This window comes from Strix aluco, chromosome 18 (assembly GCF_031877795.1).
Source record: "Strix aluco isolate bStrAlu1 chromosome 18, bStrAlu1.hap1, whole genome shotgun sequence".
Taxonomy (NCBI): Eukaryota; Metazoa; Chordata; class Aves; order Strigiformes; family Strigidae; genus Strix; species Strix aluco.
This window is the reverse complement of record NC_133948.1, coordinates 11,440,206-11,464,599: the sequence shown is the minus strand read 5'-3', so window position 1 is coordinate 11,464,599 and position 24,394 is coordinate 11,440,206. Positions and strand designations below refer to the sequence as shown.

Here is a 24,394-nt window from a genome sequence, read left to right as displayed (position 1 = left end):
ATGTTGCAGCAGAGTGATCCCACAGATGCCCCCTTTTTTCTTCCCTTCCCTTCCCTGCCACTCAAGTCACACTGCAGCTCTAGTTACTTCTGGTCTGTGGGAACCGTGAGTTGAATAGCGATAGTGAGAGACTAACAGGGAAGCATTTTAATGTCTTTGGGCCAGCCCATGCAATTGGCACTGGAGGTCCTTTTTTGATGGTGCTTGTATGTAGAGATCTAACAGGTTTTCCATAATAATCCTAGTGGTAGGAAGGATCTTATCCTTTGTGACAGAGACAGACCTTATTATAATTTCTTGGTTCACAGCTTGAATGCTTTCCCAGAAATGCGAGATGTTGACTGTTAGTGGATGTTGTTATTCCTTTTGTGCTGCCAAGTGTGAAACTAAAGATTAATGTGGCCCTTCACTGACTGCCGTGTGCAGGCTTTGACCTGCCTGAAGAATATTCAGGGCCTATCCTAAAAGTTACCCGTGTGGCATTCAGTTCAGTGGGCAGGCTGTAGAAACAGCCTCCTTGTTGAGTTGCTTTGAATAACATCAAACCCAAACCCATACAACTGAGAGCCACAGTGGTGTATTGAATCATTTAATACTACTTTGTTGCTGGCCAAGCTGTTAACCAAAGCTGTCTCACCTAGAAAATAATGGGGTTTGGGCCATCTAATAATCTTGCCTGAAACAATTTACAGTTTTTTGCATGAAATAATTTTTCAGTGATTTTTTTTTTTTTTTTTTTTTAAGGGCTATATAAGGCTTCTGTATTTTGCATTTGGTTTTAACTGGGATGGTGCTGAGGTAGCTTTTGGGGATTACTTTACACTCAAATCCTTTATAGAGACCTAAATGACTGAAAATTGTCCTTTTCAGAATTTCAGATAAATTCCCATTACTTTCTATAAGATATCCCTATCAACCCTATCAAATGCTTTTTCAAAGTTTATAGAATTCACAGAGCTTCCACTCCAAGGGGAACTCCTTGAGGATTTTCAGGTTAGCCATGTGATAAATTCAAGACCATCTTTCTCAAAATCAGATTATTCAATCCCAAATCAAATATTTGCTAATTCCATTCTCTAACAATATTCTTGACATGAATCTGGCAGTATAGAAACATCATGTTCCAGAGTTTGCCTCATCTATCCAGATCTTACACTTCAAAATATCTAATTTCTGCAAGGACTGAAACAAAAGATCTTTCTCCTACTACAAGGGGAGGGACATCTTCCTCTTCCCAGATTGCACCTAAAATTCATTCATTTTGGTATAGACTACTACCTGCTTTGATGAAGGATTAGAACACTCTATTTATAGTAGGTGCTTAAAGACCGGGCTTCCTGAACCCATGGAAAACAAATGCGCCAGATTTTATTCTTTTGTTCTTTTAATAAACTGTCCGTGAGATTCTTCCCCTCCCCTCCTTTCCTGCTGGTTTACTTGCATTCTTATATGTTCAGTGTTTTTCTCTTCTGTCTTTGTTCCAGTTTATCAGCAATTTACACACAGTTGTTTCCCAGACTCCATGATTTCAACAGCAAAAATAACACTGACCTTTTGAGCCCATGAGCAGTCTTGTTGGTGGTAATTTAGCAGAAAGTTACAGTAATGAACAAGAATGCTGCTCTTAAATGTTAGGTCATTAAATGTGTTTTATAAGTGTTTATTACTTCTTTAATGCACTTCCTGTGCACCAGAGAGATAGCCATATTCCAAGGAAAAATGAAGTTTTTAATTGGCAAAAATGGTCAATTTGTGACTCTCTTCTGGTTTAAAGATACGTTTTCAGGTGTGATTTAGTCAAAGCAAGCACGGAGAATATTTCTAGCTAGAAAGACAATAGCACTAACAACAGAAGAACTCTTCCAAAGGTGCTAACAACAGAAGGACTCTTCCAAAGGTACGTTAACTCTTTGAAAACTGTGAGCTGGGCTTTTCTTGTGGGAGGGAGGTGAGGAGGGTGGGGAAGGTGACTGAAAACTTACATTTCACTCCACAAACTTGGGGCTAAGTTAGGGGCTGCTTTGGTCCCAGGCATGCCTGAGAGCAGACAAAATGTACTGTCAATAATAAACTTCCACAGTTTTCAGCCACTTCCCCTCACCCAGCCCTCAGAACAGCAGGAAGCCAAAAGCAGATGACACAAAGCCATCTATATGAGGTTTATAATTTGCCTCTCCTACTCTATAGGTGATTGTACCTGTGGCTTTTGCAGAGTCCACGGGAAAGGCGGGGAATCTAAATGCAGACTGGAATTTTCCATCTGTATCAAAATCCTCAACCTGTTTGGTTTAAGTTTACGTACAGACCCATTTCTAAAACTGATAAGAATACTCATAAGTAGAACTAGGAAGAGAGCTCTTTGTCTGTAACCAGTGTAAGGGCAAAAAACCCCTCCCCAAAGCCCCCAAAAACCCACCAGTTATTAGCAAGAGGTCGTGGTACAAAGGAATGACTTTAAAACAGAGAATGTTGGTTTTCCTACATCCCAGCACCCTTAAAGCTCATGTCTCAATGTATAAATGAAAGCAGGACAGAAAGGAAGTTTACCAACTGTCCTTCTTTTAGCTGTGTATTAAGTATCTTCCCTCTATATTTTAGACCTGTCTCCTCTCTTACAACTTTTATTATGCTAATTACCCTTCACTGCTTGTCTATTACACTCGAAATGTTTTGAATCAGGTGTGTTCCAAGATAGTTGTTTCGTATCTCCATATGAAGCCAGGGAATCAGTATTTGAGGTGAAGCAATGTAAAGACCTATTTCAGTGATCTCTTTTGCAGTACAATTCAGTCCTTTATTTTGTGGCTACTGGAAAAGGACAGTGTAGAATGTCATTTTAAAGGGTGTTGCAGCATCTAGAAAGCAAGTTTAGACAGAGCATCAATATCATGTGGCCTTGCAGGACACACCTGGGTCCATGTCCACCTAAATCCCTTGAGAGGTGTTAATAACAAGCAGCATGACCCTGTGGGTGGTCTGAAACAGTTATTGCATTAGGGACATGAGTTATGAATTTATTTAGCTGCTCTGGGGAACTCTGTGTGACCCATTTCAAGGAACGACAGGAGAAGAAAGTATCTGGAAACATGATTCGCCTGATAGTAGCAGGGTTTGTAAGAAGCTGGGTGTTTCAGAGGGAGTGTATGTACATACCACTAACTTAAGAAGGAAAGACAGAAATGCTGCCTACAGTCCTGCCTACTGGCTCTGATACGTGATGCTGTTCAGCCTTTGCTCCTATCTTGGGTTACAGTGGAAAGACTTTGTTTGTTTGTTTAAATCTTTTCTTGGGTCTTTCCCAATTTTAGCCTGAACTTTAGATATTAGTCTCTTAAATTTATTCTCCAGGGTGCTTCTGACTAATGCCAGGGTGCTATTGTGGGCTTTTACAGGAACTCTTGGGAACAGTCTTGCAGCACAGAGTGTGTGGACCAGTATTATCAAATGCCAGTTTTAGCTCTGAGATGGTATCTGTGCAACACAGGGTTTCAACACAGAAGCACACAAGAACTGCTTTCTGTACAGATTACACTGTGTGGTCCTGACTTCTATATCTGACTTTCTGGACCACCCTGACTGAGGGCAATAGAGATGAAAAGCACACACGCTTCAGAACTGTTTTGTAGGAATTTTCCCTCATTTTGAAGAACTTTTGTTCCCTAAAATACTTATTTTCCTCCAAGCCAGTTATTACAGCCTGGGTTCATATCAAAAAGTTCAGCTATTTCCCAAAATAATTACTTGGTCCAGGTAATGCAGAACTGGGAAGAAGTTTGAATACAGAGGTTTGAAGAAGTCAAAACCAGAACTGGGATCTGGATTCAAGCATCATACTTAGCAGATAATTGGAATGACTGAGGTGAAACATTTAGACTTAAACCCAAGCTCTCTAATATGCTTTGTCTGGGATATGGAAGGCATCTTCCTTTATTAGGTTACTTTCCTGCTCAACATTAACATTTTGTGCTTTGAAGGTTTATTGTGTTGGCTGGAGTTATACCTTTATATACGCGTAGTCCCTATGGAATAGCCTGATCTCCTTTCATCATTATTAGTAATTCTAGGCTTGTCATTTCCTATTCACACACTCTGGACCTCACTGCGTTGTTGCAGGATGGTTGATATGGTGCACAGGAAATGTACTGTTTTTTCAGGTCTCAACTGTTTGTGAGTATTCTTTTCAGGGGCTTCAATTTTATTGCCATGAAGTCCATTTCCTACATGTAGTACAATTTACTAAATTACAAACAAACAAGGCACCAATAGAGAAGTCAGTGAAAGTTCACACTAAGAATAGAAGCTTGAAGAGAAAAGTTCAGTTATGTGACCTTCTTCAGGAGCTGGATACAAAATAGACCTGCTGTTTTTCCCTTTAATTTGCAGTCCAGGCAGAAAAGAACTTGCACAGTTCCCAGAGAAACCCAGGCCCTTCTGTTTGTTTCTACGAATCCTCCAGAAATGCTTTATCTGTTGACATCCTGGGTATGCTGATACAGAAATGAACTTACATGGTCTCCTAATTTCCCTCCTGTATTGTCAGCTGTTTTTCGCATTGATCTCCCGTTCTGCAATGTTTAAAGATCTGCCAGCCATGAACAGACCAAGATGTTACTGATACGGACCTTTAAAATTGGCCATTAAAGCAAATTAGGATCATCAGATGAAAAATACCATGTAAGTATCAGTTGCGGCTTATCATTGCCCTTCAGAAATATGTTTGGGAAAGAAAAATAATTCCTAAGAACAGGTTTTTAGGCCCTTGGACATGAACAGGGAAATGCTACACTGATGAGTACAGGGCAAACACTTACACATTGTACTATCTATACAGACTTTTAAAAAGTTCCTTCCTTTCAAATAATGGGGGTTTTGATTCTCCTTTGGATTCATCATTTTTTGCTTTATAACATACTATCATCCCTGCTTTTAGGTTATCTTGAAAATTCCCCCAAAGATTAAAGGATTTTCCCGATTGCGGTCTAAAAGAGTTAGCCCGCTCTTTAGGAGTTACTCCAAAGAGTTCCTGCCCCTCACAAAGCAGCAGAGCAGCATGTCTGCCTTGGTGCACTTGGCATACAGAGTATCGCTGCAAGTTTTTGGGTTAAAAAGGGTGGATTAGAGCAAAAGAATCACATATCTCAAAATGCCTTGATGAAACCAGACTATCCCTGGACACTTTCTGTTTAAAGCTAAATATTAGACACACTCTTCCAGACATTCTTTTTTTATTTAGCATAAAAGGCTTAATATTTAACTCAAAATACCCAACAACTGCGAATGCTAAGTGCTGAATGTTGTTACACCCTCCAGAAGATACATAAAGCAGTGCTTAAACTGGGTATGATATATTTAGACAAGTGTAGCCATCCCTGGACTTAGTGCTTCATCTGAATGAGAACACCGGTTACCATGCCGTGAATTTCAGCTGCATTTTGAAGCAGAAGACAGAGACAATAGTTCAGTGGGAATAACTGGTTTAAACAGGGTGTCCGCTTGGTACCTGCAGAAGGAAATAGCCTTTATTTAGACTTTTTGGTCCCAGATCAAGGTCTTAATTTGTTCAATCCTTTGTCTGACATTAACTTTGGTTTTGGGCTGAATGTCCAATTATATTTGGCCTCAAATCCATGTTAAAGACAAGATTATTTTTTATTACTGGCTCCTGTTCAGAGTCTTACTGCAACTAAAAAGGGCACACACATATCCGTGAAAACCACTGCCATTTGCTGACCTCCCATTCCTAAGCCTTTTTGTGAAGGGCATCGTTATAAAAAGCTCCTAAAGGCTCTCCGCTTTTAGATAAGGGTGAGGAGTTGGTCCAGAAGTGGCAGGTAGCCGGGAACCGCCACATTTAACCTCTTTAACCCTTCGGGGCATCTCAGGGTTAGCCGCCAGCGCACAGGGCACACAACCCAACCGGCCCTGCGACAACTAAAGGGGTCCGGGCGTCTGTCGCCACGGCGGAAAACCTTGAAGGCCCTCGCAGCGCCGGCGGTCAGCAGCGCCCGCCAAAACCCCTCTGAGGAGAAAGGGGCGGGCCCGGCGGGAGCCGCCCACGGGTAAAGGGCGCGAGGGTCTGCGCGTGCCTGAGGGTCTGCGCGTGCCTGAGGGTCTGCGCGTGCCTGAGGGTCTGCGCGTGCCTGAGGGTCTGCGCGCCATGGCGGGAGCCCTGGAGTCGCTGGAGTCGTGCTTGGAGCAGCACATCCCGGCCCAGGACCTCGCCGAGGTGAAGCGGATCCTCTACGGGGGCGAGGCAAGGTGCGCTGCCAGGGCGGTCCCGTCCCGTCCCGTCCGGTCCCCTCCTCCCCCTCGGGCTCCGCGGGGATGCCCAGCCCGGGAGGGAGGGGGAAGGAGTCAGAGGATGGTGTGGGGGGTACAGGGCTGGGCTGAAAGGAAAAAGAAGGGTAGATCCTGTGGTGCTTGTGGTACTGCGGTGAGGTTAGGCTGTGGTGAGGGAACTGGGGTAGTTTGGAGGTAATCCGAGTTCGGTGGAGAAGTCGTGTGAGAAGGCGGCTGACTGGAATGAAAGACCTGAGGGGGATAGTTTAGAGGCGGGGGGACTAGGGAGGTCGTGGCTTTGGGGTGAGGGAGCTGGAAAAGTGGGGATCTAATGAGGAAAAATACGGGGCTGGCAGATGAAAATTTGCACATATGTGCTCCTTGATTTCTGTAGCGAGGTATTAGTGTTTGGAAATCACAATCATAGAGGAGGACACTGGGAGTTTGCTGCCATGGAGAAGAGCAGCGGGATTTGCACATGACCTGGCTACTGTCGGACTGTTTCCTTGTCTGATAGTTGCGTATTGGGGCATGAGAGCTTGGCTGTCTCTGTAGGGGTAGACAATATTTGTGATCCTTTTGGTCCATTGCATTCAGAGCAGAAAAGGAGAACATCTCATCCTGAAATGTCCTTGTTTCCTGTTCAATCCAGAAAACTTAATTTGCCAGCTGCTGCTCTTTCAGCAGCTCAGGAAAGAGATTTTGATCTACAAGGCTATGGATTTGACGCTGCTCCAGAGCAATTGAGAAGGCCACGTATGGTTCGAGTGGGACTGGTACAGAATAAAATTCCACTTCCCACAGACACAGCAGTGGCAGTCCAGGTACACAAACTGGGATCTGGGCCGTTTGTGTGTAACTCCTCTTCTGTTGGACTGAGAAATAACACAGTTTGGTTGTTGATGTTAGAAACTCCATCATGAAATGTCTGCTGATTGCCTGGCAATATGGGACCCATCACTCTCTCAATACAGCATACTGTAAGAAATTCGAATCACACATTCAGTTTTATTGTTTCTCAGAAACATCTCTTGTGTTTACCTAGTGAATTGCCCAACCTGTTTGCCGTTTTTCCAAAGCTAAATATTTAATCACTGATTTTGTACATGAAAATCCTTTGCCTCCAAAATGAAACAGAAAATCATTTACCCAAAATCAAAAGAGATGGCGACCCATGGAAACCACAGGTGCAGTTCTTGTTTTAATTGAGAAATGATCCATTATAGGAAAATCCATTAGAGTAAACAAAGCTGTGTTCATTATTCTTTGTACAGCAGTAAATGAAATCTTATTACAAGGTGGCCATCATCTCTTAACATCTTGGGCACAAAAGCACTGAGGTGACACATGTATAGAAATAGCCTCCTCAAAGTAGCTTTTAAAAAGTGAAAGAAAATACCACATTTATAAAATCTCCTGGAAGAGTAATTTTGTACAGTGACAGGAGAGAATATTTCTGAAATAATTGTTTTGGAAAGATTACCTGTCACAAATGCAGGTAGTTAATTCAGTAAATGAATCAAGTTTGTGGATTCTTTGTAGCATCTGTTGGAAAGACTAACAGTTATGTTAATGATTTTACATTATAAATAGTTAACTATTTCTGTAAATCAGTGTACAGTTGTTGAGTTTGTAGGTCACTGTTGACTTGTCTTACATCCTTATTTTTTTTTTTATATTGACACCTGAAAGTATCAGTGCAAAGTGCTACACCTATGCTTATTAAGTAGAATACTCAAGAAAAAGTACTTTGAAATAACGTTTTTTGACTAATTAATAAATGCTTTGATGTTTTCTCTTGGTAATAATCTACTTCGCTCTTAGGACAGAGGAATTTAGGAAATAGTTTCCAGTTAATAACTTCTAGAGAGTGTCCAAGATGCACATGTGTGAGCAGGATTCAGAGCTAACCAAGGAAATAGGCTGTCCTTACCCCATGTTTTAAGATTTGGTGTACTTGACTTTGAATCCACGTTTACTTGAGATCATTCTGTAGGTTGTTTACAATGAGCAGCAAAATTATAATTTTTGCTGATTCTGTTAAGATTTTTGGCTGTTGGCAAATCAGTCAGCAATGAGTTGCCATGTATTTAAATGTTGTAACCATGGTATTAGAATTCCATTGGATTGATTTCTCTATTTTCAGCCTCTAAATGCTTTTAAAAATCCATATCTAACTCTTTCTATTATCAGTGTTCAGGGATTATAACTTCTTGAGTTATTCCCCCTGAAACCAATGGGACTAAGTATAGAACAAGATAAATTTAATGTAAACAAAGCTTGCAAAACCAAGCTGTTAATATACAAGTGAGTTATTTATAGTGTAACACTTCTCACAATCAGGTGGCTGCACTGCACAGACGAATTGAGGAGATTGTGGAAGTAGCTGCAATATGTGGAGTCAACATAGTTTGTTTCCAGGAGGCTTGGAGTGAGTATTTTCTGTGCTTCCTTCTAGGTTGTCAAGAGGTCAAGTTCCTTCTATTTTAACAGGTATCCTGCACTAGATGTCTTGTAAGTAAACAGCAGAGATCTTCCAAGATGTAACAGTGGACTTTACTGATTTGCTTTCTAAAGGAAAAAGCAGAGTGTCTTAGTTAGCAGAACTGTAAGGAAGATGTACATGAAATCTGTTATAATGAAGACTGATGTGTGCTGCAACAGTGGTATTTGCAGGTGTGCTCCTTCTTTGTATCATCCTTTGTGATCCTTTCCTCATTTTTTTCTCCTAAAACTTTGTTTTTTTTCTAGACAGATATTAAAATTAAAAAACCTAATTTTAGTTAAAATGGAGTCTTTGAGGCTTAATAGAGGCAAAACCCAAAATGAAGGTCTGTGAAATATTTCTGAAAAATGTTTATTCACAGAAACTGTACACTAGTGACTGGGGTCTACTTTATATTTTCACCTCCAGCAAGACTTCACTAAGTGCATTCTTTCTCTTCTGTTTTGCTCTGTGTGGGCCCAAAACTCCTTGCCCTTGCTAAAAATATTTTTAAATAGCTTTTGCAAGAAAAACGGTTGAATCATTCTAAAGTAATTAATTTTTTATCTGTATTCATGCAAACAGTGTGCATTTCTTGAGTGACGTGAACATTCTTGTAAATTTGGTCTTGCATTGGTGTTTTCCAGCCATGCCCTTTGCTTTTTGTACAAGGGAGAAGCTTCCTTGGACTGAATTTGCTGAGTCAGCAGAGGATGGGCCAACAACAAAATTCTGTCAAGAGGTAAAAAACCAACCAAGCAAAAAAAATCCCACATGCAGCCTCCAACCCCAGCCCATAACTACCATTGATTAACATGGATTTCTTCTTTATGTACTGGTCTTGTACCACTGAGAAAACTGAAATAATAAAAAATAAATTTTCAACTTGCTTGGCAAATATTATGATAGTGAATGAAGTATAAATGGACAACAGCAACTGTGCTCAATATTTATTTTTTAAACTACTTTGGACTACCTTTTACCATGGGTGGCATATGAAACTGCCCATTTAACTGCTCCTGAATTTTGCAAGGAAGGAATGATTCTTCATACAGATATTTTTAATTTCCATTTAAAAGGTGTTTCTTGCCTAGAACGGTTGAGCATTAAATAAAGCTTGTATGAAGATGTGAGAAGAATAGGTAGCCTTTTCTGAACAGGGAACACTTTCAATGCAAATCTTTTGCATCTCCCTGTGAAATGACACAAAATGTAGGGGCTTTTTATGGACCCAAGGGAATTTGTTACTGTCTGGCTCTTATTTTTCCAGAGACTGTTAATTTCAAGGGTGGCAGAGTTTATTTTTGGTTTACAACTTTTTTTTAATAAGGAATTTCAGTTATTTTTTTTACAAGTGATTGAAACAACAAAAGACTGTTTTGATGTCAAATTTGCCCAGATATGCACTGACCTATTAAGTTTTTGTAGACAGCATAATATCTTTGGTCTGTGTAGGGCAATTACATGTTTCTGCTCACTGTGGAATTAATGATACTGTGGAAGTTTGGAGAAGTTAAAGAGAAGTGATCTGAAGGAAAATACAATGTTCTAGTAAACTGGCAATCAGAAGTTGCTGTACTTCTCACTCACACCTATGTTATTTAACATTTATAGTTAACATGTAATGCTATTTTACTTTTTTTTTTTAAATTTTATTTAAATAACTGTTTTCAGCTAGCTGTGGTGTCTTTCATTCTAGTATATACCACTTATGTGGTATATACCAGAATGGAAGAATGGGATGGGATCTATCTCCTCTTATATCTGTGAGTAGATAGAGGTTGGCTTCATAGTTTGACCATTGCTGTTAGGATGCTTTTTCCTGTTGGTACTTTGCATTTCCAGTCAAAGGATTCTGGTGGAAAGCTTTCTGTGATGATGTATCCATCTTTGATGAAAGAACTGTAGTGATGTTGCCATGCCAGTGTGGGTTAAGCATTAGCCCTTGATAACAGTCAAGTAATGTACTAGATGAAAATTTTTTTTCAATCCTTCTTTATGAACAAAAAGTGAAAATAATTACTGCAGGCTTGTGTATAACAGAAAAATTGTGTTCATTTGTATAGCTGGCAAGGAAATACAATATGGTCGTGGTATCTCCAATCCTGGAGCGAGATGAAGTACACGGGGGAACTCTGTGGAATGCTGCAGTGGTCATTTCTAATTCTGGAGCTGTCCTTGGCAAAAGTAGGAAAAATCACATTCCAAGGATTGGAGATTTCAATGAGGTAAGATGCAGTATTGTGACTATCAAGCTAGTCTTACCTTGCAATTCTTGTTCGTGTCAGCATGTGTTGTATCAGAGTCATGTTGGCAGGAAATGTAACGTTTTTCTAGAAAATGTTGTTCATTAGGTGTCAAATCAGTTTTTCTCAGGTGAAATTATAGTAAGTTAATTTATCAAGAACAGAGGGTGATGACTCTTAAATGACAAATAACACTGAATTTTGTCATGTACTCTTGGCCTAAGGGAAACTACAAAAGTATCAAGGATCTTTAAAACAAAGGTCTTTAAGTCACAGCTTTGTTATGTTAGTTATGCATGATTGGCTTAGATTTTACATGTGTGCATGTTGAACTTATTTTAATTTGGATGGCAATTGTTTCACGGTTCAGGTGTGAGCATTATTTATGGTCTTGATCTCTGTTTCTCTGTGAGGTTGTCTTGGAAATGACAGTTCTTTTGCTTATGTTTCTTTGAGCAGAATCTCTTAATTCATTACACTTCTGACTGAATAGTTGGTTTATGGCATCTTCTGTTTACTAATCACATTACTTCCACTGAAGCCCTCAGCAGTTTTTAGGCTGTCTGCCAGAATCAGGTTCAGAAACTGAACTGGTAGGAAAGGCAACGCCAGAAGAAAACTGGTAGTTCTGAAATGTGTTTATCCATCCATATAATTATGACAAGCAGAAAGATCAGGATTAAAAATTAACCAAAGTCTAAAAATACATTGTCTTACCTAACTAAATCTCTCCTTGTCAGCTAAAGTGAGTCATTAACAGAGGCGTTTCTTCTAAGCACTGGGAGCTGCTATACACCTGCACTTGCTTTTGTTCCGTATCTGAATGTCCCAGTCACTAAACTGAGGCTTCAGAATCCAAACTGCTTTTTTATTAATTTAAAAAGTTTTTTTGTGTCTTGAAACTTTGTGTTCAAAGACCTCTGGAAGTTTTGACCTGAGCTCCCAGACCTGATCAGACTGGTTTGTGTTTCTTCAGAGGAGGCTATTAATAGGTTTCTACACAATGGATTTCTGGCACAGGCCTGTCAGTCACCAGTGTTGACTTCTATCTTTAACAGTTATTTTTATATTTAATATTATTTTATCATATCTGTCTTTTAGCTATCAAAACAGTAACTAACAAACCCATATAAAATAGAAGCACTAACAAAAATGAATTTTGGTTACTTTCCATATTCTTGATTTGTGTCTTGTGTAATCAAACAAAAAATAAATTCCCGTTGCTTGTGCTAAAATACGATGTCTTTCAGTTTTCCAAACAGTGTTTTGTGGAACATCAACAGATTCCAAGAAACTTCTTGTTTCCAGCTATGAAACTGTAATGAAAGGCATCTAAAAAAAGAAAATGTTTTTACTTTTCCACGTGAAGTATAAATAGTTTCATGAAGAGTTTTGCATAACTCCTAAAAGGAGTTAGTTCTTATAATCCTAAATGCCAGAATTACCTCAAAACAATCTATGTATATCTTGCATTGATTTGACATTTCTTGTTGCATCTACCTCATTATAGAAGCAAGTACTGTTTACCCAAAACAGCACTCTCTTTTTAGCTAGTTTTGTTAACAGAGCATTAGGTCCTTTCTTCTGAGCTGAACAATTCTGATAGAGAAATTTTAGAAACCACCAAGACTACAGGGAAGGATTATGCTATCTCCATTACTTTAATGTTGTTTTCTTTATCAACAAAGTTAACCCCCAAGGAAGCATTGAATTTTAAATTATTTTTTGTAGATTGTCTCTGTAGAGCAGATAGGGAAAGGAGTCTTGTTAAAATCGTCCTTGTTGAATTGGTGAGAACTAAATGGAAAGGGGAAAGAGATTGGTCTGCAACATTCAGCCATGTGTGGGAGGGCATATAAATAAACAAAAATCAATCTTTCTTGAGACATCACAGTTTGTTGCTGTGGAGATGATTGTGACCTCTGGTGAGGAATAGAGAAATAAGAACTGATGAATTCCCTGAAGCAACAGCATTCTTGTTTTTCTTCTCCTATTGTAATAAAAGAAAACTGAGAATAGAAGAAGAAATGGAAATATATTCAATCACCAGAATTGTTTTGAGAAAGGATTGTGTGAGTGCCCACCACATGGTGTGCTCTCTACAGACATGAAAGGAGATAAAATCACTGCCTAAGGCACTGTGCAGTTTCATGAGACCTGATAATAAATAAGGAACATGAGATGTCACTTTTTCTGAGCATACTGAACCTCTGGTCCTTGGTTTCAGAAGATGATCTCCCTATATCTGTCATTCCATTCTCCTACACTTACGTGAGGGCCTAGTTTGTTCCCCAGCTGTAACTGTACTTGCATTAGGCCTGATGTGGTTCTGCTTCCTTCAAGACCAATAGTAGTGGTTGTTACAATAGATGGATTCAATAAAAAGGGAATTGTTTTACAACACACCTTTCTTATATGGTAAGAGACACACCCCATTGGGTCAGGCTGATGGATTATGTACCTTGCTTTTCTGTCTCTGAGAGAGTCACAAAAAGGTGACTAGGAATAAGACTGTCCACTCTGCAACTTCTGTGCTCCCTCGGTATCCACAGTCATTGTATTAGGGATGTTGGGTGGCATGTTCCTGTTATTTCTTTTCTTATCTGTGGTTCTTTTATCAGTGACTTTGTCAAATCCCTTCTGAACCTGGTGATAATACCTGCTTTCACAAAGAAGCAAATTTCAGAAGTGCACAGCCTGCTGCATGAAAAAAGTTACTTTGGTTGCAAAGAGGTACAAGAGTGCAATTTCAGTCAATACCCACTGATGCTGCTGCTTGGGGATTTCTTATCCACTGCCTTTGTGATTTTGTAAATCTCATTCATAATATCGCCCTCAGCCTCCTGTCTGCAGATTGAAGAGCCCTTTCAGTTGCTCCTCACAAGGGAGCTGCCCCATCCCCTCCATCATTTCAATTGTCTTTGCTTATTCCATCTCTAGTATATCCTTATTGAGATGCAGACACTAGAATTGCCCAGAGTACTCAAGCAATGGGCACACAGAATTCTTATAAACCAGCAAAATTATGTTTTCTATTCCATTTCAATACCCTTCCTATTGATGTCTGAGACTTTCTTGGGGTTTTGACTACCACTGAGCACTAAGCAGGCAACTGTCAGTGACTCCACACATACCTTTTTCTTGTATCTGGGAAGAACCACTTCTGTACATTTCATTTAGAATATCTCCGTGAATGTTTCTCTCTCTGATAGCTGTTAACAATGCCCTATCGTTCTCTTTACTAGTGCCTTTTACAGGAACCAGTGCCTTTCTAGTTGTTTAGAAATGTTTGAGAAGTTAAGATGAAAGGTCGCAGCATATGGTAAATGGGATCTTTTAAGCCAACAGTTGGCTTCAGTTTCTTTAAGGAGTGTTCTGTAGATTTATCCTGTGATTTTTCCTGGTGGTAGTTTCAAGCCTTGTGTTTGTTTAGAGCAATAGGCATATACGAAATTTAAATAACCAGTCTTAGCTATATACTGATATTTCCTTATAGCATTCATAAAATTACTGCATGTCATTACATAACAGGTGAATGTAAAGGAATTCTGTGTTCTTTAAACTGTGTTCATCTCTTTTATCAGAATCAAAGGATCGTAATGACTTAGGAAAATTTTCTTACGTGGTGAAAGTACTAAGAGAGTTGCCTGAAGTTGGGCAATTTGTGGATCTCTCTTAAGCTTCTGTAGAAGTTTCTAGTATTAATAGAAGTGTTTATGTCAAAGTCAGACAGTGCTTAGGTATAGTATGTGTGAAGGGAAACAGAAAGGGGCTTGAATTTGATCTCAGCAGCCTAAGAGAGCCACTTTTTGCTGTATACCCATCACAGTGCAGCTATGTACTAAATGAAAGCTGTTGTCGTTGCTTGTGGTCTGATGACTTGAAGCTGGCAATCAGGAACTGGGATGTGTCAAAGCAATGTTGGAGGTATTTCTTTTCGCTTTTTAAGACGTCTGCATTTGTGTTTTTTTTGTTTGTAGTCTACTTACTATATGGAAGGAAATACAGGACACCCAGTGTTTCAGACACAGTTTGGAACAATTGCTGTGAATATCTGCTATGGGCGCCATCACCCTCTGAACTGGCTCATGTTTAGTATGAATGGAGCAGAGATCATCTTTAACCCTTCAGCCACTATTGGAAAGCTCAGGTAAAATACAAACCGATTTAGGTTGTTGCACACTTTCTGGGTTAACTGAATCTCTGAGCCCCTTGCTGGAGCCTCAGGGGCACCTTACTGAGGTCTTGGAACCTGAGGTATCACCTTCTTGTTTTGCCTTCACAAAGGAATCTGCATTCTTCACCATCTGGAGTTTTGAGCTACTGGTCTGCTCACAGTCACTAATTCTCTTCCAGAACTGTAGTTGTACATTTGCAGGTCTTTTGTCTCCGAGACAGAGTTAACCAGCATCCAGCTGTGTTCTGAAAACTACTGAGAGTTTATTTAGGTTATCATTGTAATATTTTTGCTTTATGATAGACAGTAGTAATTTCATTCAGGCTTAGCTTGCCAGCTTACCACCTAGGAGCCAATAAGTATAGTATCAAATTGCAGTTTTCAGAGCCAAGATGAGAAACCCTTTTCTCAGAAACTTTTTTTTTAAAATTCTTGGCAATTTGTGATTATCAGGCCTCTTGAACCAGACTGAACCAGTGTAAACTATTTCCCTTGAGATTAATCTTCTGTAGATTGACATTAATTGCACCCTACTGACTTGATTTCCTAAAAGAAAAAAGAAAACCAGCTCAGTGAGCTAAGAAATACACTTCTTAGCTAGCCCATAATGATTAATTTGTGGATTAGATCTTGAATATTCTTTGCCTCTACATTATCAGCATCAGTCACATTTCAATATAATAACCTTTGAATGTGACATGCTTCCAGAGCATAGTCTGACACAGGCTGTGTATTGCTTGGGATACTATAATGTAATACAAAATAACTGCATTTCTTTGGGGCTAGTGGGGGGCTTTCTTTAGGTAGAAACCTTGTAGAAATGGTTTCAGTGGTTCTTTATACCACTCTTGACAAAATCACCATGCCTTCCTTTCATTCTCATTGTTTTCTGTTATTTGCCCTACTACTCAATACATTCAAATTCCAAATTAAACTATCTGTAAATTGAGGTGTGGGATTCCAAAATGTGTCTGCACATCAGCTTAACACATGACAGAACAACTGTGCTTTTCCTTTTTGTTTTTTTTTCTTTTCTTTTCCTGATAACATTAGGTTCTGAAAAGTAATTTAGTACTGCATGATGTTTACATACATATGACTGAGGAAGTGATGGTAGCTTATGCTTAATTATAAATGTTAATATTTTAACCCTTTTCAGTATAAGCGGTTAGCTTTGTATAGGGCGGGAAGGGGGAAGTGGCTTTGCAGAGTTCTTTGGAACAAAACCATTTCCTTTCGGAGTTAAAAAAAACATATTTTGGGCTAGCTGAACTGTCTTTGAGTTTCCAGCTCCAAAGATAAGTTTTAGGAAGCTAACAGGAGCATATTTCATTGACAGTGATGATATTGTAATATAAATGTCCAGTAGCAAACAAAAAAAGAAGGCATACTGTCCTCTTGTAATACTAAAAATTCTTTGTCATTTCTCTTCGCTCTCCCTTCAGCTGGGCTTGTGTGTGTGGACTAACTGCAGAATACTTTCATTTTTGTCTCTTTAATCCTAGAGGAACAGATTTTTCTAGTGTCACTTTTGTAAACCTTAATGTATGAAATGTTCAGGTGATATAGACTTGCTTGCTGGGTATACAAGATGATAGAAAAGTTAGAAATGTACAAGGAATATATTTAGCATTTTCCATTTCTTCAGGATTCACCCAATCCCCTTTTACCTGTTTAATGTAAATTTGGAGTTTTTCTGTCTCTGTAACAAGGTCCAAGAACATTCATCCAATTTTTGTTGCTGACCAGCTAGAAATTTCTGAGGACATTGAGCATTCATAATAGGATAGAAATGGTGAAAAACAGATTGGAGGCATAAAATTTTCATACCCGCAGCCAGTTCAAATGCAAAGAACCATGTATTTACAAACGGGAGAGTAGAACTGTAGCTTAGATGCAGTATTCTGTCATTCAAACTGCCTTTAATAGATTTCGGTATAAAAGATGGTTTAGGTTGAGTAATGTTGAAAAATGTCCTTTGAAAAGAGTTGAATGAAAACAATGCTTTTGGGGCATTTATGTCACTACTAGAATAATATTTGTGATGTTTGTCTACTTATAGCCCATTAACAGGAGAGCAAACAGAAATTACTCTGTTGTCATAGAGGACTTCATTGGTACTCTGAGTGCTTCAGGCTTTCCTAATCATTGGCTTTCACTTGGTTGTTTTTAAGCTTGTAATTTTTGTTGCAGGAAGAGGACTCTTGAGGCCTGTATAAAAACTGTCTCAGGGGTCACTTCTTACCTATAGCCTTTTTTCCCTGTCTCTCTTCTTCTGTGAAATTGTAATTTTCTAGAGCTTTTCAATAAAATCCCTTTTTCTTAGAAGGGCTGGCTGTCAGACTCAAAGCTATTGAGAAAAGAGGTGATAAACCAAGTCCTTTCAATCAGTCCAATGACCACCTCTTAAGATTCTTGAGTCTGACTGGGAGATTAATGAGTCAGATGCTTGCAACCTTGTCTTGGTACTCAGAATCTGGCAGGTACATGCTGCCACAGGAGTGGCCAAATTGTATCACCTTTGTTTTGGTGCTCTGAGTACTTCCAGACCTCCTGTTAAGTAGTCTGATCCCTGTGTATTGAACTCTTCAATAAAAAGACGACTGTTTCAGTTTTAAACATCAGTCAGAATTGAAATCCCCTTTGGAAAAGAGGTAGAAGCTTGTAAAAGAGAAGGAATTTTTTGTTCATTTCTTAGTTCTTGGTTTTATGTAAATTTAGTGACTGGTTTAATAGATAATTATTGGGAAATTATTGGGATGCTTTTGTTAAACACGTTTTCTTTTTCATCAACTCACTGTGTGAAAATGACTTACTGGAGAATGTTATGAAAACTGTGGTTGAAGTAACAGAAATAGGAAATTTTGGTGGAAATGGATTTTTCTTTTCCTTTCATTTTTTTATTATTCCCATAACTAATTTTTTTCACTCACTGCTGCAAAAGCCCTTCCTGGACAAAAAGGAGGCATCTTGTTTGAATCTCTTACAGCTTTGCTGCAGAATGATGTTTGATATATTGAAAGTTAATGGAATATGAAAGCACATGTGTAAATCCTTTGCATAATTTGGAGAATAAAACATTTTATATTTTAATTGCTTTGAAAAATCTTGAGATATGTTAATTTTTTGTTTCTTTTTTTTGTCATGACAAAGCCGTATTTACTTTGAGCAGAAAATAATTATAGTGCTTGGCTGAATCTGTGGGGAGATTTTGGATTGTAAGAGCAAGATCAGTCTTAGCAGCTAACTTTGGCTTCTTTGACAGAAAATGTACAGTGTGAGACAGTCATAATCTAAATTTATCTCTGAAGTAGACAAGTAGTGAATACCTGCCTCCTCTTTTGTGTACTGCAGCGAGTCACTATGGCCAATTGAAGCAAGAAATGCTGCCATTGCTAATCACTGCTTTACATGTCCCATCAACAGGGTAGGAACGGTACGTATCATCACTTTGTTACTTCATTTCATAATTTGGGTATTGTAGCATGAGTTAATTCCAGGGAATTAACTGAATAGCACTAGAATGCATAGATTCCTCTCCTGTAAACTACTGTATTAGTGGTTTTGCTATAATTTGAAGATGGACAGTGACAAAGAGATTGAGAGCTGCCTTGTTGCTGGCAGCCTACTTTTTGGTTGCAGCTGCTTCCTGTTCTTGAATTGCTGCCTTTGTAATAGGCACCCGCCCTTTTGCTAATTCTCCTAGTTTCTATGGTGAAATCAGTATTCTTTCAGCCAAAGTGACTGAAAATGAAATATCCTCAAGTCAATGGTATACAACTGATTGCTGTTGTACAAATAGTACCTCCTCCTGGACACTGAAATTCTATAATGAAAATTAATACTGCACACAATAGGTTGTTCTTGCCTTCAGATTAGTCCAAATGTCCTACATCTGTGTTCTTTTACAAGGTTCCCTGCAAAAATCCAGACTTGTTCTGGCTGTTACATGGATACATTTGCCACCTTTTGTGATCTGCAAAGGTGTGTTTGGTTAAATGTCTCTTCTTTTGCCTCTTTAGACCCATGAAACTGATATGAGGCATGTTCCCCTAAGCATATGAACAACAGGCGGTGATACAAAAAGATCTTGTTTTCTAGCCTGTCCATCATTGGAACTAGGCCCTTTTGATGACTCCCTTTAGACAGCGCTGATAGTATGCCAGAAAAAAATAGATTTATATAAACTTCCATACTAGTATGGTAGACTAGCAAGGATTTCTTGAATGAAATGGATTTATACTGCCACCTACAGATTCCTTTTATTTCACAGGAATACTACAAAAATGCCTTTACTTCTGGAGATGGTGGGAAAGGTATGGTCAGAAATCACATTCGGTAGTTGCTAATAATTGTTAACTAGAAAGGCTGAAGAAACAATAGCTCTCCTGCAAGTGTCTACCCCATGACAGCTATGGTTGCTAGCTTACTTAAGAGTGCTGTTTTGTAAGCTGGAGAGAAGAAGCACTTCCTATGAAAGTTGATGATACCTCGGTACGTGGTCACCAGAAGTTCATACCTAAAGTTTCTATGTACTTTCAGAGGACTAAGAGGTTTGGAGTCAATGCAGCATTGTAGGACTGGAGGACAGAAATCACACAAATTAGCCTGTGTTGTCAGTACATGCATGACATTTTATTTGTGGTTTTAAGATTATTAACAGTAATAGCCCTAGCCTGAATCCCCAGCCAAGCCATTTTGGCCCGTTTCACAGATTCGCTGGAAGTTGAAGAAGAGAATTCTCAAAGAAGAGCGTGAGATTTGCTTGTATGCACTTCATTTGTATGTTGAAACACTCTAATTTGACCTGTGACAAATTTGTCCTGTGCTGGCTTCATCTGGAGTGGGCCTCAGCCTTTTTTTAGCTAGTTTTCGAGCTAATTATTTGTAGCAGCTGCATGAAAAAGGTCAGTGGTATCTATTGCTTAGTAGTACAACAGATGGGGCTGATTTTTGGCACAACTCAAGAGTTGTGCAGTATGAAGTAAGATTTTTTTCTGTGCCTCAAATCCCAGTGTTTTCACTTCTGACCTTGTATTGAAAATTGAATGGGTGCATCTCTGTCAGCTGTTTTGGAAATGTATGATTTGACAATAACAATGAAAGCAAACCCATTTCTTAATTTCAGAGACTTAAATGGGAAAGCATAATCATGCATTATTTAAAAGGCAATGCAGTGAGTTTTTTCCTGTTAATTTGATGTATGTGAAAGCTGTACTGTGCATGAAAGTAACTGTCGGTCAGAACTGCAATTACCTTAGGATTGTGCTGTGACTCTTCAGGATATCTTGCTTAAAGCACAGTGAGTGAGCAACCGCAAGAAATTGAGCCAGGGACACTGCATGCTAAGTTGTATACTTACGTGCAGAGGGGGTTACATGCTTTTTAAAAATTTCTTTAAGCACACCATGACTTGGGCCATTTTTATGGCTCAAGTTACGTAGCTGCACCAGATGGCAGCAGGACCCCAGGACTCTCTCGCACTCAGGATGGACTTTTGGTGGTAGAGATGGATCTGAATCTTTGCAGACAAGTCAGTGACAAATGGAATTTTAAGGTAAGCCTGCTTATAAAGAAACAAACTTACATATGATATTAGAACAAACAAGCTTTCATAATGATCTTATAATCTTACAGTAGTTAAAAGTCAGCCTTTTTTTTCTTTAACAGTCCAGAGCTTAAATTGTTGAACTAATTTAAAGATGTTCTGGAGGCCAAAGGAATAAATGAATTCCAGAAAGGAGTAGCCAAATTCAGGGAAACTAGGCCAATAGCTTTTAAATGAAAAACAGCCTTTGGTGCTTAAATGTGGGAGTGCCAGGAGCTCCGAGGACTACTAGGGGAAGTTGTGTGCAGTTTCCTTACGCAAAGTATATAGGCATTTGTCACTTGGCTGAGATGGGCCTTTGATCTGACCTAATATGGTAGTTCTTTATATTCTTATAGGCCTTATGTGTCAGTTTTGGTGAAATATAGTGAAAAGCCAAAACCACAAGAATCTTTAAGCATCTGAGAACTTTCTGAATCCAAACTTCTTGCAGTCTTAATTCCCTGAATTTGTGGAGATGTTGAAGCCGCAGACAAAGTACCCTGTACATTCATCTCTGAAGCATACTAACACACTTTTGAATTTGTCTAAATCAGATTAAGACAGCTGCAAGCCTCTCCACATGACTTGAACAAACTTACTTATTACTATTTTTCGCATTCTGAGATAAAGCTAAATTGGATCATCTTTCCTGAGGGTATAATTTGATTTAATTTGTCCAGTAGCAGTGTTGGTTTAAGAAACTGCCACATCAGCACTGCAGTTTGCTAACCCTTCAGTTGTGCCAGTACAGGCTATGTGGGGTGCTCTCTTGTATACTGGTTTAGTGGAGTGACCAGATTATTTTTATTTTAAACAAACAAACAAACGACACTCTAGTTTCTTCTTTTAACCTGATCAAGTTTACAACAGGCCTCACAAATGTTCTGCTAGAACAACAAAGAAGGCAAGCAAAAGGAGAAAAGAGGTTGCAACTTCTCAAATAGGCTTTGTTGATGAGGAAAATGTCTTGCTTACTTCTGTCGAGACAGGTCTTTCATTCTAGTCCTCAGTACTGCTAAAGACTAGAATTTTTTCCTGTCCACTCTTAAGAGCAGCATGATTTGAATCCTAACAAAGTAGAACAGAACTCCTGACTAGCAACTGTCATAATATACGTAAGTTCTTCAGTGATAAGCTAGTATTTAAAATGAGTAATAATTTGCAAGGAGTGTCAGGTTTTCCACATAATGTTACTGCAAGCAGAAGTTTATTTTATAGAGCTGGTTTATTTGCAACCACTTTGTGCATTACAATATAGTGCAATATATAATGTGTTTTGGTTTCAGTTTGATGTAAAAATACAAATGTTCTGTGGATTTGAAATGTTGAATAAACTTTTTAATTAAAACAGAGTCATTTCTTAGCTAGAGCTGAATTTCTTTGCTAATGCTGCCAATCCATATATAGGGACTAAAGGTAAAAAGTAATTTCAGGTTGTCTTCTGGACAGATTGCATTTGTTGTTTTATAGATGCATGTGGTAGGTTTATGGTTGTTCATATAGTGGAATTAAATGGTGCTGAGAGATTCCCAGCTTTTTTTAAAGTCAGTCAGGCATTTAGTTTTGCTTTGCCACTGAAATCTGAGGCAGAGTAGAGATTTAGTGTGCCAGGAAGCCCATGGAGCATTGCTTGTAACAACTTAGTAGGGGTATCTGAACAAAAGCAATTGTATTGATTAGGAAAAACAAACAGTAAAAGCAAAACACTGACCTTCAGCGGTTTTGTATAGAATTGCTTATTTTTTGTTGTCTTCAAGTCTTGCGCTTTCAGCACCTTAGTTTTATGCTGATGGTGTGGGTTGCTATTGTTGGTCTTTTGACACATAAGGCACAGCTGTGAATTTTGTTTATGTGACAGGGGATATCTATTTCCTTTTCCTCTCATTTGTGGCCAAGACAGAGGTAGTTCTTGATATGAGGGGAATGAGGAAGTATGAAGTCATAGGTTATCCACCACAGAAAACCCTTGATAGCAAGTAGGAAGCTATTTTAACCTGCTCTGGTATCTGCTATTTGCATTCAGTGATGCCTGAAAGGGGTGTTAAGCAGAATGTCTTTACTAAACTTACAGCAGCGAAATAGTTAAACAAATTGTCCTCATTACACTCTGGCAAGAAAGAAGCAATTAGCCCCTCTCAGAGCCAGTGTTGTAGACTGCACTTCAGAAGAGGATGATAAGACTACGTGAAGTGCTATATTTCAGCCTCCTAGCTTACTGTATCACCCAAAGCAATGATAATATTTTGTATTATTAATGGATAAAGTGAGCAACCCAAATACAGTGGCACATATGCAAACTTATTGCTGGCAGCAGGGTTCATTGGTTGTCAAGGACGTAATACGAAGACATAATTACAGATACACTCCTTTGCCTTCATTGACATAACTTACCTAAAAAAGAATATTGTTTATGCATAAGAAAGTCAGTCGACCTTTCACGTTCAGCTTTCAGCTATCCAGGATAACCAGAATAGCCTTAAGTAATTAGTCAGCAGACATGACTGTCAGTGAAGGAGAGCTGCAAATCAGGAAGGTGTTCATTTTATAGTTTTATTTTTAGAGTGGAGATGCACTTCTACTCTTTTTGGGGTAAAAGTGTAGTTTTAGGCAACACAATGCGAGTTCTTTTATAAAAGTATGTTTGTGCTAAGGCACTGGAGGTCTTGCATTTTGAGTGAATTATGGTTTTATTGTTTGGGGCAATTAATGTGTTGCCATAAAAAAATGGAGGATGTAAACATTTTCTACTGAAGTACTTTCATAGCTCACTGAAAGAACTGAAGCTTTGATTTTTCTTTTCCAGATGACTGGTAGATATGAAATGTATGCAGAGGAGCTCACTGAAGCAGTCCAGCCTTATTTTATACCAAATATAATCAAAGAGTAAGAGAGCATCTCATTACAATCAAATGTTACCTAACAAATTAAAAGGTAGTGTTGGATGATAGCTTTACTGTGGATCACAAGCTGTTATTTTCATGTTGTCATTTTAATTAACTGTAACTTTTAAATAATAGGATTCAAAACTGTTAAGTAAAATAATTGAAAAATGGCTTCTTGGATGTGGGTTTGTCATTTACACTAATGAGTCCAAACTTTTGTTCCTTACTAGAAATATATCCAGTAGGAATACACTGATATAAAATGATGATGCAGTTTATTTAGTACTGTGTACTGCGATATAGTTTGATGGAGATGATGAGTTCAGAAGACATAAAAATTTTTATGTAAGCTTTGCATTGTGCCTCTTATCTACTTCTGCTTTAAAGTTTTTACCCAAATGCATAATTTATTGAAAAAGGAGGCATAAATTGTTTTCATCTGTTTCTTTTAAATTACAAACTATTTGATGCAGTTCTGTTAGAGCTAAGTCATGTCCCAGCATGTCCTAGTTTGAAGATCTGTGGGTACTGTAAAGCAAGACCACTTTGGTTCTTTTGATCTCCCTTTACACTACATATTACAACCACAGTTGGACCAGTGTCTTTGGGCTCCTTCAAGGTGCAAAAGTAGTACTCCAGTCTTTTAATATCTTCAGAAGCTCAGTGCTGGGTTGTGAGGCAAAAACAGAAACACTGGCTAAAACATAGGCAAGGCTGGTGCAGTTGCATACTTTG

General features: G+C 38.7%; 1 protein-coding gene across 2 annotated transcripts in view; it reads left to right on the top strand.

Moving 5' to 3' along the window:
* UPB1 (beta-ureidopropionase 1) overlaps positions 1-23,830 on the top strand; it is a 36,121-nt gene extending 12,291 nt beyond the window's left edge. Inside the window, exons 2-11 of one of the 2 annotated variants that reach the window (XM_074844501.1) lie at positions 4,541-4,674; positions 6,932-7,103; positions 8,623-8,710; positions 9,412-9,506; positions 10,831-10,992; positions 14,991-15,160; positions 18,542-18,623; positions 19,461-19,503; positions 20,590-20,744; positions 23,581-23,830. In XM_074844501.1, the coding sequence (XP_074700602.1) occupies positions 4,661-4,674; positions 6,932-7,103; positions 8,623-8,710; positions 9,412-9,506; positions 10,831-10,992; positions 14,991-15,160; positions 18,542-18,623; positions 19,461-19,503; positions 20,590-20,744; positions 23,581-23,664 (1,065 nt within the window). In that variant the 5' untranslated portion in view covers positions 4,541-4,660 and the 3' untranslated portion in view covers positions 23,665-23,830. Of the gene's footprint in view, positions 1-4,540; positions 4,675-6,059; positions 6,259-6,931; positions 7,104-8,622; positions 8,711-9,411; positions 9,507-10,830; positions 10,993-14,990; positions 15,161-18,541; positions 18,624-19,460; positions 19,504-20,589; positions 20,745-23,580 lie in introns of those variants that run through there. The other variant, XM_074844499.1, reaches the window with a different exon arrangement.
* Positions 23,831-24,394: the final 564 nt, after the last annotated feature.